We start from the raw sequence: 19467 nt of genomic DNA, 5'->3' as shown, positions 1-19467 counted from the left end.
ATCAGCCTCAGCTGTTTAGTGCTAATTAGCTAATGTTAGCATGCTAACACAATAAGGAAACATGGTAAACATCATACTTGCTAAACATCAGCATGTTAATGTAGTATTGTCATTGTGGTCATTTGACTTTAGCATTTAGCTTCAAGTATCTGCGAGCATGGCTGTAGACTCTTAGCCTTGTTCTGTCCTCTAAACTAATTTCATATCGTTACCTGCTGTCATCATCAAAGGCAAAACTCAGACCATGCATGGTAACGTTTATTCCAGACATGCAAAATGTACACCACAGAGATGAAAACTGGCGCATACAGTATACTGGAAAAGAAACACAGTCGCATATAAGAATGAAATGAAGGTTTTTAACTGTTTTACTGACAGAACAGTGCTTAGACTAAACATTTAGCTCCCGACCATCATATCAGAGATGAAAAAATGGAATATTAGAGAATAACAGTAGAACAGTAGCACACATTACCAGGGCTTTGTTGTGACCATCAGAAATGACACACTCTAATTTCAGGCATAATGTAACATCTCCTCATGGTAGTTAACGGGAAATCTTTACCGATCTTTACCGATGGAATGTAATTGATAAAACAGATCACAGTTGGTCAGCCTTAAACTTCATTTTCATTTTAGGACTTGGCAGAGTCAGTCAAGCCTGGTAATCTCAGGAATTAGCTGCATAGTCTGATTAATTTAATCTTTATTTAGGTATTTCATAGCTATTGTTTTCCTTGTTTCACTAACATATCAGCCCTTAAATAAGTAAAATTTAAGAAAATTCTGTGGGTATCACTTTTTATTTTTATCTTAAAAGGACTTGGTCCAAATGATTCCTGATTTAAATTGCAAAAATTGAAAATGTAAGCATTAAAGATGAAAGAAAAGTTATGGATTTAAACGAATGTGACATGGTCTTACAGTGATTCTGCATGTGCTTGTAGCATAAGCCTGTAATGTGTCAATACAACAGTGTAGCCACAGTGGACATAATACAGTGACTTCTCTGATAAAGTGATGAACACAGACAATCTGCTGTGCTTAGATCTCCAAGAAACAGTCTTTAAATGCTGTTTGCTACTCAGTCAAACTCATAGGCCTGTTCATTTACAAAAAAATAAATGTGTGTAAGCCTGTAGCCCATAGCATGCGTACATATTGCATATATATTTTCCCATATAAATACATTTCATACCGATACAAGGAGCGGAAAAAAACATTCAGTGAAACAATGGCATTTAACAGTCAATGTATCACAATTTAGGAATGGTAATGGAAAACAGGTGTAGAAAGGTAGTAAAAGGTGAAATGTAAAATGGAGTTTAAGGGTACAAGATGAAGGATCAAAGACAAAACTGAGAAGTGGCAGCCACTAAGGTTTGGTGGAAAAGGATCAGAGGAACTGATGGGAAAATAAGTCATTGGTGGCAGGTTTTGCATGCGTGTCAGTCTCTACCAACACAAAACAAGGTAAAAGAGGTTTTGGAGACATTGGGGGTGTTAGAGGGTTAAATCTCAGTCCTCACACATTCTTCAGTGGCTGGACTTCACACGTAATGTACACAAATCGCTCTTCCATGTGCAAACCTGTTTGCCTCTCTGACTCCATGATAAGAAAAGAGACAACTAATAACAGTCGAAACAAAGGCAGGAATTTGGTTCTACATTCAGGCATGCAGTGGTCTCTTTTTTTTTTTTAGTTCATAAAAATCATAATAAATAACAAAAATTAAAAATGTGTTCCCTGCCCCCTTTCACAAACCCTTGAATATCCATCGATAATCCAAGTGCCGACAAAACAGCCGTTGTGACAGCCTTAACAAACCCAGCACCACTTGGCATACAAACATTTTATAAAATGTACATCTATATATATATATATATATATATATATATATATATATATATATATATATGTATATATATATATATATTAATATATCCATATTTCAAATATATTTGTAGCTGTATATGCTTTGAATGCAGGAGGCTTGGTAAGGAATATATGAGGATTATATGCAGCTGTCCAAAGTTTGAAGTCCAAATCCAAAATCCGTTTTTGAAACAAGCCCCATCCCAGACATAGAAAAAGTCTCATTCTGTCCTCACGCGGGGATCATCCTCTTCATCTCAAGAAGTCCTTTATTCCAAAAAGAGTTCTCCTGAATACATACAAATCTGCATTTTCTTTTCCCTCTGTTTTAACCTGAACAATTTTACATCAGGTTTTTCATTATTTTTGTCAAGCAAATGTTACTGGATTCTAATGCATGCATCTCTGAATGATTTTTTTCTCTGAGTTTTTATTAGTTTATTTGCTGCAGCACCCACTCTCATTGGATGCCTATTTTTTGCTTTCGGAAGGTGGTCATGATGTAATTACAATATGGCATAAAGTTAGGAATTGCATTTCATCTTTTGTTTTGGAACGGGCTTTTTTTTTTTGTTGCATCCGTGGTTTGGCTTTCACGGTTCATTTTTCTCCCCCAGGTCCTCTGTGTCACTTTGATGCTAGAAAGGAATAAAGAGGAGAGAGGGGTGGCATCGTCAGAGAAAGACAGATCAGGCACAAAGACAGGTTAAACTCACCATCAAATTCTTTATTTTGACTGGTGTAGCTCTAGGGCAACCGCCCGTGCTGCACAGTCAGCCCACTACAATCGCTGCAGTGTTAAATCAATCTACGCACACACACACGGCTTGGAAATGTGCTGAGTTTGGACATAGAAAAACACACATCTCGTGCTTGTGTGGATGGTGTCATTTATCACCCTGTAATCGTAATGCAGTAGGCATTCTTTGTTGTTGAACACTTGTTGTTAAAGCACTATGTGTGTGTGTGTACATATATCGTACATCATATTTAGGCTCCATATTCATAAGCTTTACTGTAAACAGGAAAGATATTTTACAGCTATATTACTAGAAAAAGTAAATATAAGAAATGATCACAAACAAAATTTCAAAATTTACATAACTGTATGTTGTATTTGATCCTGCTTGTCTTGTTTCTTTACCTGCAAATGAGATGTAGACTGTGATGATGACCACACCTAGGACGATGGAGACGATACTGAGCAGACGAGCCAGTCGACCCAGCCTCCTGGCCCCGTCCATATCCCCCGCCTGGAGACTGTTTCTGGACTGGAGACACATGAAAGTACATGGTATTACCAAGAAAAACATTTTGATGATCTTTTCAAGCTATAGCACAAGACACAGATGAGGTGTTAATGTATGATGTAAACATCCTCATTTTCCTGCTAACCTTGGAATTTACTCTTAAATGACGGTGGTTACATTTTCCCAGAGAGTTTGGGGCTTGAGAATTACAGATGTATTAAAAATGTAAATGAAAAATACAACTACAGTAGAATTTTTAGGAATAGTCAAAGAAAAGATCTGAAGGAATGAAATTCCTGTTCTGATCCTCCAGCCACAACGACACCATTAGGTCGGGCATCTTAACCTTCATGTTCTACAGGCCTCAAGTCTAAAAAAGACCTGAGAGGTCGACCTAAATCAGACTTTTACTGATACGGAAAGGAAAATGATTCTACGTAATGGATTCTGGATTCACACAGCAATTATGTTGGGTAGGAAGATCATTGTTAAAGAGTGGGAATCTGTTGATTTACCTCCAGCACATGTATGTACCTCAGCTTATGAGAAATGTTGTTTAGGATTAATAATCAGGTTGATAGATCCAGTCTGAAATGGAACCGATACCTCAGTCACATAAAAAGCCCTTGAAACCTTTCACAATATGGTAACAGCCTTTTTATTTGCAATTGATTTACCCTTTTTTAAATAATATTTAAGTTCCTCTCTCTGTTTCTGTTTAAAGGTTGTTATGTCTGTTTAAAAACCAAATAAAGTGTTGATCATTAAAAACAAAAATTAAAATCAGTTAAACTGACTGAATTGAGAGATGACTGTTTCTAAGAGTTCAGCAGCTGTTCTCCAGTGTCGGTCGGGAAGACAGACAGGAAGAACACAAACATTCTCAGATTCATTGGATTTTATTGAATTAATGTTGTGACTTTATGACTTTAACTGTTAACATATAGAAATGCTTTCATTACAAGCCACACAAGTGCATGCAAGTGACTGGCAATATCGGTTGGTTGGTCCACCGCTTTGGTCCAGATGAAATATCTCTGGATGGATTACCTTAAAGTCTCATACAGATATTTATGTTCCTCAAAGGATGAATCCTACTGACTTTTGTGATCCCACTAAGAGGATGACATTTTTGGTTTTGAGTGAAATATCTTTATTTTTTAAAATATCTCAGTTGTTAGATAGATTGTTGTGAAATCAGCTACAGATATTCAAGCCCCCTAAAGGATAAATTCTAATAAATTTGGTGATCCTTTGACTTTTTCTCTAGTGCCACCATCAGAACAAAAGTTTAATTTCTTCATACTGCTGTTTATGACTGAATAGACTACTAGTAAGCATAGACTGTATACAGTCTGTGGAGCTACTGAAATTAGCAAATGTTAGAATTAATTGCTAAATATCAGCCTTCTTTTATATATGATCATAAAATATGGCACCACATCTATAAGAACAACAAAGAAAGATCACTGAATAAAAACATTAAAGAGATATTCGACTAAAAGGTAAATGAATACTATTAGTACAATAATTATCTTTATTCAAGCCATTGATGTTTGTATTTTTACATCCACATGAGCTCCAGTTTTTGACAGTTAATAAAAGTAAACCTGCATCATGTCTGGCTCACCATCTCCATCTTATCCAGTTGAGTCTGTAGACAGTTGTGACATTCATATTTACATTTTACATCACTGTGCCTCTCCACAGTGACTTTCAAAGAGTGCAACTCCAGAGTGAGCTTCAATTCATCAATACAAGCATCCAGCAACAAAGAAAACCTTTATATTTCCAAGACAGACAATAAAAATGTAAGAGAAGAGCATTCAGAAAAGGCAACTTCAGCTGAAGAGTTGAGGTTGCCTTTGAAGATAAGGGTAATGGCACAAACTGCAGGGATGATTTACAGTTTAAACTCAGGTTGAAGATGCCTGCTGTGCAGATACAGCACAGAAACTACAGTAAGAGTGAATACAGTGGGCTCTATATATATAACCCTGAGAAAGTTCCCTCTCCAGCAGCACTCTGCTCTAAAATATTTATCGGGTGGTTTTCTGTTAATCGACAGCCGAGTTGTTTTAAAGTGGTGACTCACATGCAGTACATGAATGTTGACTTGTCAACTGGGTGCCGTAGAGTCCCATAAAGTAAAATTTGAACAATATTTGATTGCCAGCTGTAAACAGTGAAATTGTCTATTTCAGATTGGCAGGGTGGGATTGGTTAAAGGATGTGACTTGCAGAGCCAATTGGATGGAGTGGGTGCAGGCAGCACTGTGAAGGGGTTGTAGATCAACTTAATGTTGTATGCATATTGCTTTGTGTATGCTGCAGATATGGTGACAGGATGATTTATGTGTATGTGTGTGAGGCATGACGGATGGGAATCCTCAATCCCCGTGCATTGCTTTCTTGTGTGAGAGTCCCCAAACAACAAATCACATGCGGCTGATGTCGCTATCCTCTCATCAGCTTTGGTTTGCCTTTAATTTGGGCTGATTTTAATTTGTGATGCTTCTATAAAGATGCCACATGATGTACATGTGTGCACTGACACTCACAGAACCGCACAAGAATCAATAGTAAGGGAACATTTAGGCATTATTTGAAAGCACAAGGCATCTTACATGCTGGCTGATACATTTACACACACACACACACACACACTAAGGAACATCTGACTATGTTAAAGATCATCAAATAAATATATCATTTATATAAATATCAATATTCTGTCGTAAACAAAGGTTTGATCCATAATTGTCATGTTTTCTTTTTCAGTATTGTCCTTATGTAAGTACTTTATTAAATAGTATATAAGTGAGTGTACTGTATGAAAGTATAGAAAACATACATACATACAAAGGATGCCTGGTCTATTTTCATTATTGATTAATCTATCTGTTATTTTTATGATTACTCAATTAATAATTTAGTCTATAAAATGTCAGAAAATTGTGAAAAATCACGTCACAAATTCCCAGAGTCCAAGGTTATGTGTTCATATAACTTATTTAGTCAATATACAGTGATTTAAAACACGGAAAGCAGCAAATCCTCACAATTGAGAGGCTAGAACCAGAGAATGTTTATGTTTGGCATTTTTACTTGATGAATTACTTAAACAGATCATCAAAATAGTTGACGATTTTCTGTAGATTTGTTTTTATTCGGTTTAATTGACTAATCAATTCATCTCTAAACAAAACAGTTTAAAATTGGCCAACAGGAAACATGCACAGCATCAGAAAGTCTATAGTTAGTTAACTGAGTGTATCATTGGTGCTAAAAGACAATGATAAAAGACTCCACAACTTCTACCGAAACAGAGTTGTGTTTCTTTCAGTACTTCACACGAATGACAGGATTTAGTGAGAGAAGGAACAACAACAGCTGTCTCACTCTGGTTGTGTGACTCCATGCATCCATCAGGCAGCGTGAAAGCACTGCAGGATGGTGTTGATGACATCAGCATGGCATTCATTGAGCCTCTGATGATGAACATTTAAGCACCACATGATAGCTAAACACCCTTTCACATCAGCAGTGTATCTGTAGTGTAGCGGGGTAATGCATAACGCCAGGGAAGTTTTCGTAAATGCAGCAGTGAGATCATCTCAATGCAGTGTCCAATCACTAATCCAGAGCTGCTTGGGGGTCAATACACACTAAGCAGTGTAGGTCAGCATCCCTGTGGGGTGCTTTCACTGTAACTACTTTTTACGTCTGTGCCCCAGTGAACTGATACTGTTCAGAGGTCAAACATAGAGGGAACGCAGTATTAGAAAAATGTCACTTGTACTTTGTAAAATAGAGTGTTACAGTAAAGAGAAAGGTGAGGGTTACATGTACCAGCGCTAACGAACCTAGTTCCAAACTGCACATGTAATAAGGTCATGAATGTGTGCCTGTGTTGGCACTGCCCTTTACTTTTTTAACCTGATGAAAAGTTCAGGAGCTGTCCGCGGTGCTGAACATGTCTTTTCAAATCAGAAGCCACAGCATGTGCAGTAAAGCAGGAAATGGGCCTCTCCCTCCCCTCCCCTCACCTATATTGAATTATTCAGCTATGTTTTTGTAGGTCACTTTTCTCCTTAAAGAAGGCCCCATGAAATGAAAGATACATTTTCCCAGTTTTAATCCTGTGTCCCTGTGTTAAATGTTCATTTATTTGTCTTTTCTCTTCCTGTAAAACGGTTTCAAATGGCATTTACAAAAGTTCGTCCAATCAAATGTGACTTTGGGTGAGTAGCTAGCCACATTGGTCATATAAAACCGCACTTCACCGTTTGTGGGCCGTAGTAGCTAACAGAGCAAGATGGAGAGAAAGGAAGAGATGAGTATTTGGGTATCAGTGGGCAAAAACTTTGTTTTCATTTCCAAAACAATGTGGCTGAGGTCATGAAAAGTCTCTCGTGCCAGAGGGGTCGCTAAGTAAACAGTGACGATATAGCATTGAGATGAAATTGCCTATCGAGCTAGTTGGGTCAGCCATTGTAGCTTAGCCAAAGAAGATAGAAGACATAAGACTCGATTAAGCAGCTGATTGAAAGACAGTGTAAACACGTATCGGGTCAGAGAACTGTGTAGAAAACATTCTAATATAACTAGTGACTATTTGGGAGACTAGACTCGATAATCAGGTATGCTGGCTGCACTACTGAGCAGGACATGGCAAACAGATGAAACTGCCTTTCAAGCCAGTGGGAGCAGCCAATGTAGGTCAGCTTAAGCAGATATGATGTACATAGAAAGCCAGGTAAAGCTGACGAGTATCTGTTCACTGTTTCAGTTAGAGTGGGATTCAAAGGCAATTTAAAGATACATTAAGTCACCTTTCAAGAGGGCCCAGTAGATTTATGACAACACAGCCTGATACCCACTGTAGGGGTTTAACATTTAACAGCAGTACTGGGCTTCCAGCGGTATTCTCACCCAACCTTTGACACATTTCATTCATATGTGTATTGATAACTGACAACTAATCCAAAACAATGCCTTTCATGCTTCAAATATTGCTTTCACATACATTTACCATAATAACTAGGAAATATTTCTTCTTGCCCCACTCAGTCAGTCCTGGCTGAGGATACAGCACAGAGCTGGGGTTGCCTTAGTATAAGATAAGATTACACTGCAGAGAGAAAGTGCCCTCCCTCTATCTTCTCTGCTCTCCCACATGTTACCTCAACCTCTCATTCCCATGAGCCTCTCTGTCTCCAGGCTGTCTCTGGAATAGTCAGGACCCACAATGCACTTGGGGCATGTGGGTGGTGACAGTAAAACTCCAAGATGATACACTGAACTAGGTGCTGCTGAGCAGACAGCAATTTTTAAATGAACAATAAGTATACCTTTCATTTTTGCAATCTGGTTTTATGTTTTTGTAACTTCTATTATTATCTATTTATTTTTGACGCATATCTTAAATATGATCTTAGGCTTTATACTTGTTACTTCAAAATCACAATGTTTTTGAAAGACAAAGATAAGAAATTTGATTGAAATAATTTTAACTGTAGGGCCAATTTGAAGAATAAAAAAAATCAGTTAAAAGGTATCAAATAGGTTTTAGTACAATTTCAGTGTGACTTTCACAAAAGTTAAATCAATGCAGGTGTCAATCTGGGCTCTTGACAGTAAAATAAGAGATTTCTCTACCTCACACATGGCGACACACTCACTTCCAGTAGTGCAATGTGAAGCTGTGGTACAAACACAGTCCCAGAGGAGCCTTTATTGATCTGGACTCACATCACAGCGAAAAGCAACATCAGCACCTTAAATCAATGGAAGCCCCTTTGAAAAAAACACAGCCTATTTAGCTTGTGCTTGTTTAGAGAATGAAAAAAAAGATTAATGAAAATAGGGCAGATTAAAAAAAAAAATCCATCATAAGAAAAAATAAATAAATAAATAAAAACACCCACCTTGTTTGACAGTAGCCTCAGGGGCTGCAGGAGATTAACTGTGTGTGTGTGTGTGTGTGTGTGTGTGTGTGTGTGTGTGTGTGTGTGTGTGTTTGGTTAGTGGGAGGCACCCTTCACTTGGCTGGTGAATGTCTATATTGATTCACAGCGAGAGTAAGCCTGGTCATATTTGTTTTCTGAATGGGAAATTCTACCCTCAAAGTGTCTTGTCCACTGTTCATTGTGCTATGAGTGTACACACACCAGCCTCACACACACACGCACACATACACACACAAACATGCACACACACTCTCTCACTCTCCAGTTCATGTGGCTGTTCAGCAGAGGAAGGTGGAGGCTAGGATGTTAGTAAGTGCTCCCTTTCTCTCTTGTCATTAATAATGAAGAGCCGGCAGCAGCCTGGTGGAGAGGGACACAACAAGAAGGTGGTGTGTAGTTACTGTATGTCTGTGAGACTGGCCATTTTGTTCACATTTACACCCGTTATTTCCTATAAAACATTCATTTTTTGTTCATGCTTTTCAGCCCTCTTTAAAGTATGTTAACCTTTTTCTACTGATTTTACTTTTTAGCTGAGAAAACCTTTAAATACATTTTTCAAAATTCAAGGACAATTTATACTTCAGTAATTGTAGTCATTGTTATGCAGCAAAAGAGAGAGTCCCTCAGTTGGTTTGTTCTAAACACTTTGGTCTAGTTGGATGTAAGGTGTATCACAGCCTCGAGGGGCCGCTAGCAGGGCTTTTAGACTCTGTCTTGTTACACTACAATCTCCATTAAAATTGCAAACCACTCAACGCAGTCAGATGATCAAATCTGTCAGACCTATGATGGCACCGCTCTCATTCTCGGAGCTATAAAATGCATTCTAGCTGCTGCTACAGCTCATGAATTTTAATTGTCTTTATATCTTGGTTAGCTTGTGAACTGGAAACACAGTTGAAATAAGCCACCACAAAAACATGACGCCATAATGGTGTACACCTTATTCCAAGTTAGCACATCAGTAATAAGTGAACCACTGTCAGACAGGCTTATTTAAATACATTTCATAGTTTCACTGTTATTAAGCTTAACAGAACATGCTGCTAATAGTAATGTCAAAACAAAATTAGATTATCATTACACAGTACTTCTATAACATGCTGGCTGTCCTGTCCAGAATGTGGCAAACACATCTGTAACTAAACAGGTATCTGACTGATACATGAAAACAAAGCACTAATTAGCAATTAGGAGAAAGTTTGGTCAGATCCATCAGAGGAGTTGAGCAGACAACAAATGTCTAGGTACAATATTAAATTAATGTATAGCTCTTTACTACTTCAATGTGATGTGAAGCTAAGTGTGGATAAATGTAATGATACAAACAATGAAATTATAAATCTGAGTCAGACTTGTGAACTTTTAACACTAAAAGTTTGAACACTAGCAGCTCTGTGCGGCTGTACTTGCTAAAAGCAAACATTATGCTAACATTATGTCTAGCAGGTAAAATGTTTACTATGTTCACCATCTGAATCATTTTCTAATTAGCGTTAAACACAAAGTACAGCTGATGTGAATGTCAATGTTTTGCAGGTATTTAGTAATAAACCAAAGTGTTGGACAAATTAATCATTTTTTTGGCACTACATGAAATGTCAGATAACCAAAATTATTTCATTTCATCCTGATGGGGACATGAATGTCTGTATCAAATGTTATGTGGCAATCTATAGTAATATCTAATCTAATAGTTGTAAAGACATTCACTCAAATTCACAAATGTGAACCTCATGGTGGCAGTACAGGAAAACTCAGACAGTCAGCAGAGTCAGTGAGATTCATATTTCTTTCACAATTTTTTAAGTCTGTCCTAAAACAATACTCAGGTGCCAAAACGAACACTGACACACATTTTGCTTGCTGTAATCATTCCTGTTAATACTGAAGAGATCCTTTCCTAATGCACTTCCAATGTAAGTGATGGGGGACAAAATCCACAGTTCTCCTTCTGTGCAAAAACGTATTTAAAGGTTTATTTGAAGCTAATATGAGCCGTCCAACTGAGTCAAATCAAGGCAATATCTTTCAAAGTCATTTTGGTGCCAAATTTCCTCTTTTTATTATGATCCTTCCAGGAAAACATTTTGTCGAGATACAAAGAGGGATTTTTTTTTCGCTAAAGACTGTAAATGTGGAAGATATCCACTTTATCTGACTAACTCAGACCGCTGAAGCCGCATATTACTTTCAGACTAATCCATTTTTGCTCAAAATGAGGACAGTGGATTTTGTCCCCCATCACTTACATTGAAAGCGCCTTGGCAAAGGATCTTGTAATAGTCAGTATGAAAAGGAGGAATGATTACAGCGAGCAAAACCTGTTTCAATGTTCATTTGGGCCCCTGACGGTTGTTTGAAGACAGACTTAAAAAATTTGTCAACCTATCCTTTAATCACTGTTAAATCACTGGAGTAACAATGTTATTTGTGCATTGAACATTGTTGAACATGTTCAGATACTATTCAATAGTCATTCACCATTAATGTTAAAGCCTCTACTTGTAGGATTTGAAGATTTCTGACTTCTTTAGTTCTCGGTGCTAGTATCAGAAAAGTCAAAATGGCTGATGAACCCCCCCCCCCATACACTGTAAAGCTGGTGCACTTGTATCTACAACATGACAGTGTTAGCATTCCATACATTTAATTTTCAGCACTGTAGCATGATAATATCATTACTTCCACAGGTTTAACATTGCAAATGATAAATAAGGTCTGTTTTCTGTTCTAATATGAGCAGTCTGGTGTTTTCTCTGAAGGATTCTGATAGGCTTCATATAATTGGAAACAACAGTATTAAGTGCTCTCCCTCCATGCATGTCTGCAGTACTAGATTGCTAATAACAAGTCATTTACCTACACACACACACACACACACACGCACACACGCACACATACATTCATCAAGTGCAGCATTGCGAGTCCATATTTCACAGGCAAATCTGCAGAGTGTGCAATAACGCTCCTGCAGTTTGGGCCGTCCCATTACTGGGCTAGGCCGGTCCGGGCAGTAAAAACCTATTACCCCTGCCTCTCCAATCCCCATAATTGGCTGCACATCTTCTGCGTTTGCCAGCCGCAAGCCTTCACCACCAGAGCATCTGTCAGAGATCTGTGGCGGCAGCCAGCTGGAAGATGGCTTTTAGGTGGTCCTGCTGCTGGAAGTGGTGGTGGATGATGATGGATGTAACTTTTGGCAGTCCTTTTGTTAGCAATGCACCATCTGCTAGTGCAGAAAGATGCTGACTCTTTTACAAGGCTAAATAAGGCCTCCACAGATTGTACTTAATTATAGTTCATTTTGATCGTTTACAAGATTGAAACATGGATACTGTCTCCTCACTGTTACATGTCTTTGCTTGCTGTGTTTTTCCTACTGTGATGCTTGTGAACTGTGGACATAAATGACTTCATGAAGATTATGTCACCACCATAAAAGGATCATATGTTCGTATGAACTGTTCAGGTCATTTTGTAGGTAGACGTAGGCATTTTAAAGACGTTTGTTTAGAGTAAAAGCTGCATTAATTGATTCTTTTGGCCACGTTGACACACAATAACCTTTTTTGTGTTATTACAAAAGTGTAATCATCAGTTGTCTATCCAGCAGACACAGATCAACATTCGTAAGTGGTAGAAAACCTCTTGGTATGAATTGGGAACTGAACCCTGCTCCTACTGTGATATATCAAACTACTGATTATGTTTCCTTTTACTTTCTTTTTCTTTTATCTTGTTTTCAGGTTTCAAGTGTCTGGGCTGTTTCCTCTGACTCCTCCTCATTATAACATCTGAACAGCAGTTGAGCCACTATCTTTTTTTTTTTCCTAATCCAACTTTCCAGAAGTATCCATTTCACATGAGCAAGGAGACTATTAGCACTCAGCAGTGAGCTTGAACTCTGGGGTTTTATCGTGTGGTATCAACCACATTACTTTTGATTCATTTGTTCACAGCGAGCGTCGTAAACCTCTGTTTTTCCTGCTCTGACTCACTTGCACTTATCTAACATCACTGTTGTATCTGATTCAATTTCTTTTTAATCCAGTGATAGGAACTACTTTATAGCCATTTGCTGTCTCTCTCACACCCATCTGCCCTTGTAGTGTATGATGTTTTGATCTTCTCTGCCAGGCCCGTATCCAGTAGGGAAAGGTCCATACCCTCAGGAAAGAGAGAGGATGTTGATCACTGCCACAGAGCTGGCTAAATGCTCCAATCTGCCCTCTGCACAGAAACTAAATTGACTTCTCTTGCCTTCTATTGAGTTAGTGGCCAGCTCTAGTTTCTCCCTCCTTCACCTTCCTTTCTTCTGCCCTCTGTCAAAGCCTCTCTCTCTCTCGTTCCTACACACAGACACACCCGCATACACACATACACACGCTCTCCGTGCCATTAGCAAGCGGCTGACTTGTGAATGTCAGTGGGTTCATGATGATGGCTCAGGGAAGTACAGGCTGTCTCGCGGATACTGCCTGATATTCCCTTAGGTGTGTAGTGCCCACAAGAGTGATATTACAGAACTAATGGGTTTACTGCATTGCCTTTGCCTTGTTTCTTTTGAGTGTTGGCTGCTGCACAATGTCAGAAGTAAAGTGCGCTGAAAATGCTCGTGCCAAGAGCAACAAAGCTGCCATCGGCCAACTACCTTAAGAGTTAAAATCCTGATACAACAGAGTTACTACTGGTGGCGTTTAAGACAAACTAAAGGACTGTCAAAAGACAAATTTATCTGTGCTGCTCAGTTACAGTAGATCGCCTTCTCTGCTGTTGTTTCCGGCTCACACACATAACATGATACTTAGCTTGGTTTTATCTTGCCAGATGCAAAAAGTGATTTTTCTCTATAATATGCAGCTTGCAGCCTTCATTTTGCAGTTTGCAGTTATTATAGTGTAGTGAATGCTTTTGGGATTTGAAGTAAATTCTAAAACCTAAATAATATCACGTGGTTTCCAGCTCTTCTGCCAGCATTGTTTGCGAGTTTCTTCGGCTATGACTGTAACTACATATATCATGACAACAACATCCAAAATTTGAATACTCACCTATTATCTGCCACATTCTTAGCTGCAGCTTTTTCTTAGCTTTGTTCTTATATTTTGTCAGATACATAAATCAATTTTAAATCATTTTAAAAAAAGGTAAGACTAGCTTATAGGTTTTTCAAATACTACCATTGTTTCCAAGAAGAAAAGAGTGGTTGCTCCAGGGATCTCATATTTTATTCATCACTCATGTACTCTAGCTGTCCACCAGCGCTCAGCCTTTGTGTTAATGGCTCAGTTAATTCCTGACTGAAGATGTCTTGAATACAAGTGCTTAAAAAGGTGCAACAAAATTCAATTCTGTATTGCTATTGCTGCTTCTGAAGTGTTTACCACACTCTTATGCTGTCCATTATACACAGCTCTGACCTGGACTGAAGCACACTCCCCTTGATGGAGTTTGTAGTTCATGTGTACTCACTGACATGAAATCATTGCATGCTTTAGTATGTTTCAGCAGGGGATTTGACCTTGATGCACAGTTTCAATATCTTAGGCCACAAGCATGCCACAGTGCCCGGATTAATGTCACTGGTCCTGTTGTGCACTGAAGATTAAGACAATTACAAATTGAAAGTCAGAGGTTTAAGAAATAAAGTCCTGCTGTTCCACATTACTGTAAGTATGTGTGTGAGGAGCAAGTTGACAAATACAGTTATTGATCACTGGGCCCAAAGTTATGTCTGTAATTACCAAACCGAAATAAATATTGAGCCATTTGCAATTTATATTCCATCAAACCTCGCTCTTTTTTAAATTTTTTTTAAATTTCAGATATTGACGTGAATTTCGATGCTCAACTGTTCACTTTTGCTCCTACATGAGTCTACCTTGATGTAGGAGAGTCAGAATCAGCAGGATGGTTGGATGGTCATACTGACATGTACAATGCTAATTGGCTGTGACAGTGAAATAATCACATTCCTCCTACAGCTTTTTTTTTTTAGGAGTTTCTGTAGAAGCTTCAAGCAGAATTTAAGAGTATCAGCATGACGTGAAGACAAAATGTGGAGCTGTTAAGATAAAAATGTACAGGCTGGCAGTCACTCTTTATGAATATGTTGTCAAATTTGCTGCAGTGTCAGTGGCATACTGCATGCTGTATGTCTTAAGAAAAAAATAATAAAGGTTTTTAATAATAGGATACTTGTATCAAAGCGATGCAAGGGTCACAATCAATGATATGTGGCCTACTTTAATATATCATCACTATATTCATCTATGTAATGAAATATTGTCAAAGACAAAACATATTTCTCTGCTACAGTGATTTGTTGATTGTCTTGACAGGTCACAGCCTAACCAGTGATGAGCTTCACATCGTGTTTATATTTTTACAAATCAAAATCAAGCATAAGCCCAGCAGTGTCTCACTTTGATATCTGGGACTTTCTACAAATTGTGCACTGGCTGGTTTGGATAAAGTACAATCTCTCACAGCCTTACACAGCTACTTGCTGCAGACCTCTCACTAGGTGACAACATGAAAGCTTCAGATTTCAGTTTAGATCCATAAAGAATCCTCAACATGAATTATACACACAATTACATGCGCTGTATGAATGTGGACAGTTGGGGTGGAATGAAGTATTGGAAGTATTGTACTCTCAGAAAACACTTATTGACGCTGGCATACAACAGTCGCATATATGGTGGCTTCAGTGTTGAGTTGTATCTTGTATCAATGTTTCCAGCATCCCTGAACTCTCTGTGAGAGGATTAATCAAGTGTCAGCGCCTCTAAACCAGAATAACCAGCAGGTGAGTGGCAGCAGCAGACCTGAGATCATTTAAAGCCTCGGCACAGGGAAAGCTGATGAGGCACTGGGCTCTATGTGTGTGCGTGCGTGAGTGTACCAGTGAATTCACGATTGTATTCATGAGTTTATCAGGGATCACAGTGGCAAATGCACCACACTTGCTAGAGAGATTTGCTACAGAACGCTAGAAAAGAATGGAGGGGTATTCATATTCAGATGAAGCAGCGTGCTGAAGTTTATTGCATCTGAGACCTTTTCTTGTTTTGATGGTATTGGTGTAAATGCTTTTTTTAAAACCTTTTTTTCTGAATGTTAAATAAATCTAACCTTCAAAGAATGCAATTTCAGGCATCAGTAGGATTGAACATTAAAATATCATGGCACAGTTCAACATCTATTTTGATAATGGATAAATCATTAAGTGATTAATCCAGAAACAACACATTTGCTGTTTCAGCTTCTCAAACATGAAGATTTGCTTCTTTTATCTGTTTTTCATTATTATTGTAAATCAAATAACTTTGAATTATTGGACTGCTGGTTAGACAAAATAACTAATTTTGAGATGTCATTTTCGGCTCTGGTTACTTGCAATGTGCAGTCGCCATTTGTTCAGTTTATTGACAGTAACTGATCAATCTAAAAAAATAAATTAATATATTCAGGATGAATATTCCCCTACCAAGCAGTTTGATATTCTTCTCTCAAATTGATATGTAAACAAATGGCGTGCTGAGAGACTAAACATTAACCAAATATAACTTGGAGAAAGACGTGCTTAGTGCCTGGAAGACATTTTGCTCATTTGTCCATGTGAGTTATAAAAACTTGACATTTATGAAGCAGAATAGGGTAATATCATACATCATTTCAAATTCTGACACTTGCTCAATGCTCAACAAAGTCTGGAGGTTTTAAATGACATTTTGGGATCAATTTCTGTTTGATTTCTGCATCAATTGAGTCACATTTTTTAATGTCAGATTGAGATTTACGGGGCTTTTACTTCCCTCAGGAATTGTGTCAGCACTCAGATGGTGCCATTCAAAGGTGAACATGTGATCTGTCTTAATTTATCACTTTGGTAAAACATATTTTCTGCTCCATTCATTACTGCTGCTCCTCTTTTTGATCCAGATTTATAGCCTATATAATCGATTAATTTGTAGTTTTGTTGAGCTGCAGACACAGTTTAGTAAACTGATACTCACCATGATGGAGTACACCAGTGCGACGATGCTGACGGGCCACACGGGGAAGAAGCAGGACATGATGACCAGGATGAGGTAATCCCTGGGCTTCGGGGTCTCCTGCACGGTGGCGTTCCCGGTGGAGGAGCGACTCAGACTGGCCTTAGACGGGGAGAGGGGGGCGGCGGCGGCCAGCTGCCCAGCGGAGCCCGATCTCACGGCGACGCTGTGGCCATTCTGGTCGGCCTCCAGGTCCTTGTCGCCGCCCATGTTGACCGTGAAGGAGGTGGACATCTTCATCCCATTCACTCCAGGCTCGGTGGTCACCGCCAGCAGCTTCTCCGTCTCCTGGGAGTCCAAAGGCGGCGCGCCTCCTCCACCCTCACCCAAGTTGGACTTCTGGAAGTCGGCGTCCGTGTTGATGGCCATGTTCAGCTCTCAGTTATATCAAATTATATCAGAAAAGGAATACTCTTTTAAAAACTGGTTTAGAACTGATTACAGGTCAGAAGACACTGATAAATCCATTATCAGCTGAATGCAAGTTTTTACAACTAATCTGTCAACTTTGACTGAACAACCAGGAGTGTAATCACCAGCTGATGGAGAAAAATGTGATTATTTAACAGGTGACTGTATAAAGCATTGAAAGAAAAGAAAAAATCAGAGAGAAAAAGAAAGCAGCGTGATTCCTCTAAACATTCTTGAATCACTTTCCTTCACCTTCCTTCACATCCGCCGTTTGAATCATTTCCAAAGAAAAGCTCCCCTCCTCTCTGATACATCCAAGGAGGACCAGCAAATTAGTCAGAGGACCTCCTGTCGCCCGGCTCGATCCAGACCACTTTCCTTTAAGTCTGTTTGAATATTGAAAAGTAACCTAAACGTTTTTTCCCTCTCTCCTTTTGGGAGTGAAGACGGATGAAGGTGAAGCGTCTCTCTTAAAGCAAGCCTTGAAATGAGCCACTTTCTCCTCCTCTCCTCCACTGTCTGCAGCATCACAGTGACTGTTCTCAACTTGGGACCAGTGTAAAGTTACCCGAGGGAGCACAGCACACTTCCGGCGGGGAAACATAAAATATAAGCCTCATTTGCCCATTTTTTTTTATTAAATCAAAGTGTCGATCTTGTGTTCCTACTGATGTCTATCTGATTGGATGCATTATGTGCTCAGTAGTGCGGATGTAGTTGCATAATTAGGGCTGCAACTAATTGTTTCATTGCTCAGAATAGTTTTATTTCATCTGCAGTTCAAAACCAAGAGATATTCACTCTACTGTCACACAAGACAAATAAAGCGTTTTTACTGAAAAAAATCACAATTAATTGAATATGGACATAGGTGCAAATTATATTTTCCATTGATTAACTAATATAGATGAATAAATAAACACTTAGAACGGGTGTCTTTTAAAACTACATACTGTATATTTGGTTATTTTTGTGACAGCACACATTTGTGCTCATTTTCAGGACATCTGTGACAAAACAGGCCTTTGCTGTGTTCAAAATGACATCGTAGCCTGTATTTGGCTGCATCACTTTTACCTACCTGTAGTGGAGCATTTTGGCTTTAATTGGGTTTGGTGGTTCAATCTCCGGCTCCTCCTGTCCACATGCCAAAGTGTCCCCAAATAGCTCCTAGTATCCGAGTATACAAAAAAGTAAACTGCTTTGGACATCAGAGTGAATGTAATGTCAGTGAAAAGATAAATGAATCAGTTTTATTGTTTTTCTTTAAAAAAAAAAAAACATATACAGTATATTTAATGAGATAATTCAAATAATAAATTGAACAGGAAAAGGTAAAAGAGAAGAAAGCAAGAAACAGTCTTTTCTTCTCCTTTATTCACTTCCTTCCTTCCAAAATCAAACATTTTTCATTCTGAAGGCGAGATTTTCTTACTTCCGGTACTAATTTAGCCTTCTCTGGCTAACTTGACGCATCTCATGTTGGAGCAGGGCAGTCTGGCGCGGAGCCCTCTCCCCATCACTCCCCCTCCTCCTCCTTCTCCTCCTCCTCCTCCTCCCTTTCTTCTCCTCTTCTCAACATCAGCACCAGTGGTTTATGGAGGAAAGCCAGCAGCGGATTGTGCTGCTATGCAGAATTTACTGTAGCCTTGATTCTCATCATAAATCAGCTCTCTGAGTCAATTTTCTAGAAAACACTTAAGAAATCCAAGTGTGTAGATTTACAAAATGTTTTACTGGATCTGAAAATATAATTCCATTGAGATAAATTGCATATGGTTTCTAATTAGTGTTCTAGTATTCAACCACATTTTTAGTTGTTTACTTGCCTCCGATCAGGCAAGACTCAGCAGCAAGCAAGAGCTGCATTAGTAAAGGTCGTTGTAATGGGC

The 19467-nt window shown here is 38.7% G+C and overlaps 1 protein-coding gene across 2 annotated transcripts; it reads right to left on the bottom strand.

Annotated features, from left to right (window-relative positions):
• Positions 1–240: 240 nt before the first annotated feature.
• trarg1a (trafficking regulator of GLUT4 (SLC2A4) 1a) lies at positions 241–18132 on the bottom strand. Of its 2 annotated transcripts, XM_067594629.1 has the most exons (3): positions 17126–18122; positions 3021–3147; positions 241–2514 (listed from the first exon to the last, which is right to left on the bottom strand). In XM_067594629.1, exons 1-3 carry the CDS (start codon positions 17531–17533, stop codon positions 2504–2506), a joined length of 546 nt encoding a protein of 181 aa, XP_067450730.1. In that variant the 5' UTR covers positions 17534–18122; the 3' UTR covers positions 241–2503. The 2 variants fall into 2 exon arrangements, with proteins under 2 accessions (XP_067450730.1, XP_067450731.1); XM_067594630.1 differs by lacking the exons at positions 241–2514; positions 3021–3147 and adding an exon at positions 8138–9458 and having other exon boundaries at positions 17126–18132.
• Between the last annotated feature and the right edge of the window lie 1335 nt (positions 18133–19467).

Source organism: Thunnus thynnus, chromosome 7 (assembly GCF_963924715.1).
Source record: "Thunnus thynnus chromosome 7, fThuThy2.1, whole genome shotgun sequence".
Classification (NCBI taxonomy): domain Eukaryota; kingdom Metazoa; phylum Chordata; class Actinopteri; order Scombriformes; family Scombridae; genus Thunnus; species Thunnus thynnus.
The sequence above is the reverse complement of the archived record's forward strand: the minus strand, read 5'-3'. Positions and strand labels throughout refer to the sequence as shown.